This window comes from Nannobrachium achirus, assembly GCF_963921795.1.
Source record: "Nannobrachium achirus genome assembly, chromosome: 15".
NCBI lineage: Eukaryota > Metazoa > Chordata > Actinopteri > Myctophiformes > Myctophidae > Nannobrachium > Nannobrachium achirus.
Genome location: NC_137822.1, coordinates 8,435,962 through 8,445,558, shown reverse-complemented (window position 1 = coordinate 8,445,558; position 9,597 = coordinate 8,435,962). Strand labels below are relative to the sequence as shown.

The following is a 9,597-nucleotide window of genomic DNA, read 5'->3' as shown; positions in this document are numbered from 1 at the left end:
TTCACAGCTTGTCTGTCTGTCCTGCTCTCCAAAACGAATGGACTGTTTACCGCCAGACAGGCCCAAAAGCTCAAGGAATAGGGTTGAACCTGTGATGCCATGCCGCACTTTTTATTTCTGTTTCTGTTTCTATTAGTTTGGTCATTAAGGTCCACAGAATGAGAGGCCTGCTCTGCCGGAAACATCGCGAAAAAAAGTTATGGCCATTTGTATATTCACTGTCCTATTGACTCCACTATTACAGGAAAATAAAAAGATTTAAAAAAAGAAAGAAATCTGCTTTAAGCAGCATGTGAGGGGTCAAACGAGGGGTTCTTCATGATTCTGAATACATTGCAAGCATTTGTTTTGCACAAAAAACATTCCTTGGGCTACATTTCATTTTCAACACAAAATTGAGCCACAGACATAGGAGAAATAAAAGGCAAACGTTGACCAACGTTGACCAAAGTAACATTATTTCTCCTTTCTCTAATTGTGTAGATTCTTGTGAATTAAGTCATGCAGATGTTTAACCGTAAGGTACGCTGCTCCCTCATTGGCCCTGCGTACTGTTGCCCGGAAACATCTGTCGAGGTGCCAACTTGCACCGTGTTATTTTACTAGAGGTGAGGGCGGTCCTCAGTCCGCACCACCAATCTGACTGATGTGCCCATATATGGAGATCTCTGTATCTGTCAGTGTTTGTCCCTTTTATGCCCATGGAGATCTCTGTATCTATCAGTTCTGGTCCCCTTTATGCCTTGCATTTGAAGTATTCTACACTCATCATTTCCAGAGGTTTGTGACCTCTCTAAGCCCAGGTGTGGACAGATACATGAGCTTGCGTCCTCGTTCTCCCTCTTCTTATCAACAAGTCCACATTGTCATTAGAGGTGGAAAGAAACTCACCCTGGCAGCTGAAATGGAAGTCACAGGATCAGCTTGGACTTCCTCACAAAGCAACACAAAGCGAGATAGTGTACTGCAACTACAGCAAATTACAACAGTTACTTACATTTCCCAGTTAAACTGGATCACATTGAGGTTATTTCATTGAATGATACAGGCAAGCTTGTGTGTTATACAGCAGCATTCACACCCGTAATGATTTACGTTAAGTAGTCTAAAATACTAATAGTAATATTAAATATAGCTGCAAGCAGCGATAAAGTGGCCAAGGCAAAAGCATCAAGGGAAAGCAAAGAAGACATCAAAGAGAAACTAGAAGCAGTGTTCTTCCGAACAGGTCAGGTGTTTTTTTTGGCCCACTGGTGACTCTATAACAGGCCAATGTGAGAAGGGTGGCATCTGTTCCTTGGCCTAGTGGGAATGTGTGTGCAAAATCTCACACACATAGCAGGCTGCGTTTGAGACAATTTGTTCAAAAAGGAGCAATCCTGCAAACCTTGGAATTCAATTTTAGCCAATTAGATAGAATATGATATCGGACAAATCCGTCATGATCACATCACTGTAGAGATACTGTGTACTGATTTGTGTGATTTTCTGTCTATAGCTGCAGAGCGAGATGAACAAATCTCAGTGAGAGTTGCAAGGGCCCCATAGCCTAGTGCAGTGTTTGTTATTTTTGCCTTTTTCTTGAGTTTTGCCTTTTGTTCCCGTTCCCGAGTTCTTCATTTTTAGATTTTTGGCAAAGTTTATTTTTGCCATTTTTGAATTTTGGGTTTCACTGTACAACTGCATGGTGGGGGCTGGATAAATAAAAATCTTAACGAGACACAAATTGCTTATTATAAGCAGACATGGCAACCCAGAACCCAACTACTGACACTTTAATGCAAGGACAACAGGAAATCAAATGATGTTTTTCAGGACAGCTTTTTCAGCCCCCGCCTTTTTCAGGATATGAACAGGATAACAGGGGCGGTGCCAGGAATAACATGAATATATAGAGATAAATAGTAATACTGAATAAAAGTACGAAGGTATTGGCATCAACTTGAATTTTTTTGAAAATAGCAGATCTACAAGCTCACAATGCAATGCAACGCATGAGCATTTACTGGAGTAGCCTAGAAGTAAGACTATACAAGTGAAGTATAAAATACCTCAAAATTATACTAAGGATAGTATTTGAGTAAATGTACTCACTTTTACACCCCTGGCATTGTAGACCCAGATGCTTGTGAAACATGATAAAGAAATAGTCATGCAATAGTATGAATTTCAGTTTATTTACACAAAGGATTTGCAATTGCAAAATATTTGGCAGCATTATTTTCTGTAAGTGGCTAGCAGAGTCAGACTTAACTAAACTTAAATTGTTTTTATTGAAAAACGTTGAGGGGAAGGCGGCTGGGGGTCAAAACTTGGAACTTTAGACGCTCACATGGGGCTGCCGTCCTGTGGGCAGAGCAGACTATGGATTCCAATTGGGGGGTGTTGGAACCCAGCCAGCCTAGGTGGGGGAGGGAGAGAGAAATGAGGTGAGCTTCAGAATAATTACAGTTGAGCCACAAGTTAGAGAAGAGGTGTTCAATCTGCCCGTTCCACACAATTCAGAATAATGAACCCACTTACACTGCCGTTCTTTGGCTTCAATGAAGCAATCTGGGAGCTGGTACTGATTGTCAGCTGATTGTCAGATGGGCTTCAGGTGTGAGGCTGAGCTTCCCCTGCATGGTTTGAAACAATAAACGAATAAATGAATGCACTCAAACATCATTACTTTATAAAGAAACTCAAAGTCATTACTTCAAAATCAAATCAAACTAGGAATGAGTGTCACTGCGGCTGCTTTTTCCTACCCATAACCATAGGTCAGACAGGATTGTGTCAGTCTTTCTGCAGGCTCGCCATCTTTCAGATTCAGTTCTAGGCAATAAACCTGGCCTGGATCAAAGAAAAAGGCCAAATGAATAGAAAAACAACAAATTCAAATAATCTGCTGCACTACAGGCTTGAAACAAAATAATTCCATTAATCTCCCCAACTAGGCATTGGCATTAAACTCAAAATACATCAATTCAATAATCAACGTTGCAGCTAACATACAAGCATTACATTCCAAAAGAAATCGTTTAACATTTAGATACCAAAACCAAAAACAACATAACATTTCAGAGCACATGGTCAGCTTACCAAGTGACACATTGTTCCTCCATCATACACAGCCAGTGTATCGAGTGGATCAGGTAGGTATGTTCAGGTGAGGTAAATCTAAAAGACAAATTATAGTATGGGTAAGTATAATGAATGAAACTGTTAGAAATTGGAATAGTTGTTGGAATAATGAACAGTGTACAGACCTGCAGCTGCTGCATAATGTAGCAGTGAGTAGCAGCAACCACCAGCACCATGCGGCTTCAAACAATCTGAGAGGGGGGGAGTGGCCTCAACTCAACCACTATTTATACCCTTGCTTAAGAAGGTTGCCATGTTTGGTCGGGTTGCCATGTTCAGTTGCAGTACCAGGGTTTTCACGGCAAAATGTTGTAAAATGTATTTTAAATGCATGAGGTAAGGCTTGAACAGGGGACTTCTGGAATGATAGACAAAGGCCTTACCATGTGAGCTATGCACAGCTCTGCACAGTGAGAAAATATTACTTTAAATGTTTGTTTTAGAAGCAGAAGAATAATTTGCATAAAACTTGCAATGTTGATAGAATTATTAAAAAAGCATGTTTCAATTTTTAAAAAATCCGATCTGACAGATCTTTAGATATTGGTCCAAAGTTCATGTAAAAAAAGTTCTGTGCACGTGACGCGAAAGTTCCGGAATAAAAGATGGTTTAAGTGTTTTACGAACTGCTCCAAAAGGCGGAAAATCGAAGGGCGGAGCTTACTTAACAAAGACACAGATGTCTTCAGCTTGAGTCAAGGCACGCGTGTAAGCAAGTTGCATGTCTTCAAACGAAACGAGGCATGACTTATGCCCCTTTAAAGTTTGAGTTTTCAAACGCTTTGTATAGCGCCCCCCTTTGGCCAATTGGAGTAAGATTGCTTTCAGTGATATTTGGACTAACCATCTACATATTTTCCAAATGCCATGAATGTGTCACTTTGCATGTATGATTTAGAGGCAGAAGAATAATTTGCATGAAACTGCATTATACAGTGAATTATTAAAAAATAATGTTTCGCTTTAAAGAAAATCCGGCCGCTGTGCGATGACCGTGTTGGTCCAAAGTTCATGTAAAAAAAGTTTTGCGCACGTTATGCGAAAATCCCAGGAGGACATAGATTTTGACTGTTTTTCATATAATTCAAAATTGTGGGAGAGGTAAAGGTCAGAGGTCAAAAGTCAGAGCGTAAAAGTTGTTCGGCATGAGGAGACGCATAAGTGTATACAGGTTTCATTGCTGTACCTGAAACAGGGCATGAGCTACACCAGTTCAAAGTTTGCACTTTTGAAGGCTTCCTACAGCGCCACCCTTTGGCCGATTGTTGCGAGCTTCGCGTTTTAGCCGTTTGGCATAGTCCTCTGCCATACTGCCATGAACGTGTCACTTTGCATGTATGATTTAGAGGCAGAAGAATAATTTGCATGAAACTGCATTATACGGTTAATTATTAAAAAATAATGTTTCGCTTTAAAGAAAATCCGGCCGCTGTGCGATGACCGTGTTGGTCCAAAGTTCATGTAAAAAAAGTTTCGCGCACATTACGCGAAAATCCCAGGAGGAGATAGATTTTGACTGTTTTGCATATAATTCAAAATTGTGAGAGAGGTAAAGGTCAGAGGTCAAAAGTCAGAGCGTAAAAGTTGTTCGGCATGAGGAGACGCATAAGTGTATACAGGTTTCATTGCTGTACCTGAAACAGGGCATGAGCTACACCAGTTCAAAGTTTGCACTTTCGAAGGCTTCCTACAGCGCCACCCTTTGGCCGATTGTTGCGAGCTTCGCGTTTTAGCCGTTTGGCATAGGCCTCTGCCATACTGCCGAGTTTCGTAAAAAGCGACTGCACGGTCTAGCCGCTAGAGCAAAAGTGGCGGAATAATAATAATAATAATAATAATAGTGATGAAGTCCAATAACAATGAGTGGCCAAGGCATTGCCACTTCGTGGCCTTGGCCACTAATTACAACATTTCCACATTTGCAAATGGCTAAATAGTAAAAAGGTCTTATCTTGCACTGGCCCACTGGTGTTGTGAGTTCCTGTGGGAGTGGGGGAAAATAATTGTTTTCTTTCCTCCTACATTCTGATGTCTTGAAAAGCAAAACATGATGTGTATTATAAGGGGAAGCTGATGGTAAGCCCATCATTCTTACACAACAAACGGTACAATGAGTCTTGGAAAGGAGACACTACTACGTCATAATACAGTGTATAATCTACAGCCTCTGCATTTCCGAGGCATCAAAGACAACGTGGCTTCAGATTACCACAGAATGTTACTTTCATTTCCACAGGTTTTTATCATTTAGAGAAAGTCTTTGAACTGTATTTTTGCATAGATATGACAGATGTCCCATTCTACCAATTACATCACTGGACTTCTTACGATTCAACATCTGAGTGACTGGTGCTCACGTCGCTTATCCTCTGCTGCTTCCCGGCCTCTTTCCCCCCTGTGTCAGCCATGTTAGGAACCCCAGCCTCCTCTCTGGGTATGAAGTTCATCACTGTATTGATCAGGTTGTAGCGGAAGCTCTTACTAAGGAAGTTGTAGAGAATGGGGTTGGCGATGCAGTGGAAGAGGTTCAAACCCTGCAACACTGTGTGTGAGTATTGGAGCACCTCAAACGTATTACAGCTAAAAAGACTAAAGGGGTTATTGTCGTCTCCGTAGAGACTTAGGAATTCCATGAGTATCATCATATTTACCAGGTGGAATGGCAGCCAACACAACAAAAACACCAGTGAGTAAACGTGCACCAGCCACACTTCTCGCCGGCCCTGCACATCCGGAGCCGTGCGAACCGCACGAGCTATGAGGATGTTGAAGGTGATGATGACGGCCGCAGGGCCCAGGAACTGGAACACCAACAAGGAAAAATCAATCACTGCGTACCACGCTGTGTAATTTTGCTGCGGGATCACGTAACAGCCTGGCTCGTCCCATTCCAGGAGGTCCACATGAACATTCTCCAACAGTGCCAGGAGGAAGGATAGCAGCCACAGGCCTCCGCAGAGCAACCAGCGGCGCCGGCCCACCACAGGGAAGCAGGTGGCAGATGAAGGCCTGGTCAGGGACAAGTAACGCTCCAGGGTCATGAAGGCCAGGAAGATACAGCTGCTGTAGGAACTGACCAGGTAGATGAGGTTGGTGACCTTGCAGAGGAAGTGACCCCACAACCACACATGGTCCATGGTCACCTCCATCATGAAGAAGGGCAAAACCACGATCACCATGAGGTCCGACAGGCTCATGTTGATGATGCAGAAGAGGACCCCGTTGGCCGAGTGGCGGCGGCGCCAGTTGACCCAGACGACCACAGTGTTCGCCAACAGGCCCACCGTGAAGATGAACAGGTAGAGGAGGAAGAGTGCAATGCGCCGGTCATCTGTGTTGAGGTGGAGAGTGCACTCTGTGTACCACGGAGTGTCATTGTGGATGGAGTGGTTGCTGTGGTCTTCAAGCGACATGGTCTGGAATTAAAAGCAAAACTTTGTTTCAGACTCAAAGTGGTTGATTATGTTTTCAAACATTACATAATAAAAGCACAGCACAATAGGAGGGTCAAGGACTAGTGGTGCAGTGCTCATTGCACACGGTGCCACGGCGGTACGGGCAGTCTTTTGAGCAGGAGCACAATGCGCGCATGTGCATCGATCAAAAACAACCTAAAACACCTAAAAAAAAGCTGCCCACTGCCCGGTGTCAAAAGAATGAATTAACACAGGAATGACCCTGGATGCATATCAATGGTCCATTGTGTGACCTGCTAAATCCTGTAGTGTAGAAGATAAAATAAAATCTAAGTCTGCAAAAAAAGTTAGACCAAGGCACTCTTGAGGGACAGTTAAAGGACAACTTTAGTTTTTTACAACAAGGGTTCATATTTTAGATTGTAATTAAAGAATATAAAAGATGAGTGTTCAAATTATTTCATTTACTTCTTTCTATTGTTTTAGAGATTCTTATTTCAGTGGTTGGGGGCATGCGTACAAGTGGCTAAATATGTCATTGTACACAGAATAAGTCCATTCCCAAGATACAACGCAACCTTTCATGGTTGGATGTGACTTATGGGGGCTAGAAGTGTTACTGTAAATGGCAATAGAGAAACTGCTGGCTTATTGTCTCTAAAAAGACATATTTAGCCACTTGTACACATGCCCCAATGCGTACGCATGCCCCACATTTTAACACGGTAAACGCGATAAAACAATAGAACGAAGCAAATGAAAACATTTTAACCCTCACTTTTTCTTTTCTCTAATTACAATCTAAAATATGAACCCTTGTTGTAAAAAACTAAAGTTGTCCTTTAAAGGGTGACTCGGTCACCCCGAAGAAGGCATTATGTGTGAATGTTTTATTCTTTCCATGAATTAGCCCTAAAATAAAGGATTTTTAACTGTCCCTCAAGAGTGCCTTGGTCTAACTTTTTTCGCATCAATTTTGTCACCGGACTACCAAAGAGCACCTTTCCTGGGAGATGTTTTACTCTACAGCCAAACAGATGCACTCCTTAACTCTCTGTTTTCTAAAATCTAAGTCTATTTGAAAGTGTTTCCAGGATAGTGGCTTATACTAGTAGTGCAGTTAAAAAAGGCAGATGGAGCCCTGTTTCGCCAGGGGTGGTTTTGCAGATTGTGTGAATCTACTGTGGACTTGTTTGGAACTCAGTGGAGTCAAGTGCTAGGGCTGTCACAATTATTACATAATCGTCTAATCGTGATTATTTGACATTATCGCAATTATTTTGTCATAATCGTGAATGTTGAAAAATTTCCGAAATAGTGGAAATAGCAGATCTACAAGCTCACGTTGTGAGCTTGTAGATCGGCTATTTCCACTATCAAAGTTTTAAGTAGTAGGTTGTCAAATATGTCAGTAATCTATTTGTATATTTAGGTTATGTGTCATATCTACCATGTACAACTTCAACGCCTAAAAGCTAAACAGAAATGTAATCATCAACGACAAAAACACAATTAAATCGATAATCGCCAATTATTTGAGTGACAATTAATCGTCATGTAAAATGTCATATCGTGACAGCCCTAGTCAGTGCATGCTTCAAATAGTAATCATAATTCTAATTTGAATTGCTCGCTTTACTGGGTTGAGTATATTTCCTTTGTGATCTCTTATCATTCATTCTACATGAGGATGAAAGCAGTTGCAAAACACAGTGACAGGACTGAAATGTCCCCACTTTACACAATCAATATAAGTCTACACAAACAAATGTATCATTCAGAAAGGTATCGAAGTATGAATTTGAAGCAGTGCATTGGTCATATTATTACCTTGATAAGTTGGTGTGTGGAGAGGATCAACGATGAAGAGGGAGGGCTCGTCTCAGAATGAGCAGCTCGGGTTTTGTGTCACAGTTACACAATTCCACCAACTCTACTGTCCTGGACAATCTGAGCAGTCAGCCTGAGATTCTCCCCTCCTATTGCGCATTAGCACACATTCGGACACTCTCACTCACATACACACACACACAAGATCTAACAGGACATCCTCGGTGACTTGGGGGAGTGCTACAGAGCAGCAGGAAAGCCAACACAAATACATGTCTAGGTTTTGCTTTCTTGACCTACACAGTTCCTGGCTGTTGAATTGTTGACATGAGTTTATACTGTTTTTCTATAGGTTCTGTTTATGGAGTAGTACACTCCACATTCATAAACAGCACAAGCCACTCTAAACCCACATACACCCAGTAGCCACTTGATGGCAGTGTATATTTTGTTACATGTCACAAGAGGTAAATGGAGCTTGGTCATTCAGTGCATGCTACATTATTATCTCTATATTATTATCCGTCCGTCCGTCCGTCCGTCCGTCCGTCCGTCCATCCATCCATCCATCGGTCTGTGAAAAGCTGTGCACAAACTCTCCCTGGATACCAGAGCAGAATCTCTATTGTGCATTCCACAGGGCTGGGGCAGCAAAAGCTCCATCGCCCCAGGTACAGTACTTTGTCCTGGGGACCTCAAGGATGTTGGCGTCACCAGACCAGAGGGAGGGCAGGGGACGTGACGTTTGAAGAGTAGACTTAGACTCAATGAATTCAACCTTCAAGGCCACCTCACTTGTTAAACGTCTAGTGTCCTTTACCATTTTCTGATTAGATCTCACACAAAATATTCGCAGACAAGTTTCCCTCAGTCTAAACAGAGGGCCATTCGTTCATATTGTTGCACTCTACACTACAGCACTGTTTCCCAAACAAACAAAAACTTTTTTTTACTACATTAAAAATATACATATATTTCAGAAGATTAAAAACTAAAAACAAATCTAAGAAATTCCATAAATTTAAAAATATTAATGAAAAAGTAGTGAAAATAGCTCTGCGCTACAGTATGTCTGCAAGATGTTGCACGGGTCAGGCAGTTAAAGCTAGGGTAGATATTATACTAAAGATGCAGCTGCAGTCAGAAGGTTAAAACCAGGAGTTAATGCCATTTGGTACAAGTCATGTTTACTTAGTACATTTCATCGGATCCTTCAAATGTGTTT

General features: G+C 41.8%; 1 protein-coding gene across 1 annotated transcript; it reads right to left on the bottom strand.

Annotated features, from left to right (window-relative positions):
* Window positions 1–5,450: 5,450 nt before the first annotated feature.
* LOC308299558 (G-protein coupled receptor 182-like) lies at window positions 5,451–8,497 on the bottom strand (the record flags this gene model as incomplete). Its single annotated transcript, XM_080743355.1, has 2 exons — window positions 8,373–8,497; window positions 5,451–6,542 (listed from the first exon to the last, which is right to left on the bottom strand). Exon 2 carries the CDS (start codon window positions 6,537–6,539, stop codon window positions 5,451–5,453), a length of 1,089 nt encoding a protein of 362 aa, XP_080599481.1. The 5' UTR covers window positions 6,540–6,542; window positions 8,373–8,497.
* Between the last annotated feature and the right edge of the window lie 1,100 nt (window positions 8,498–9,597).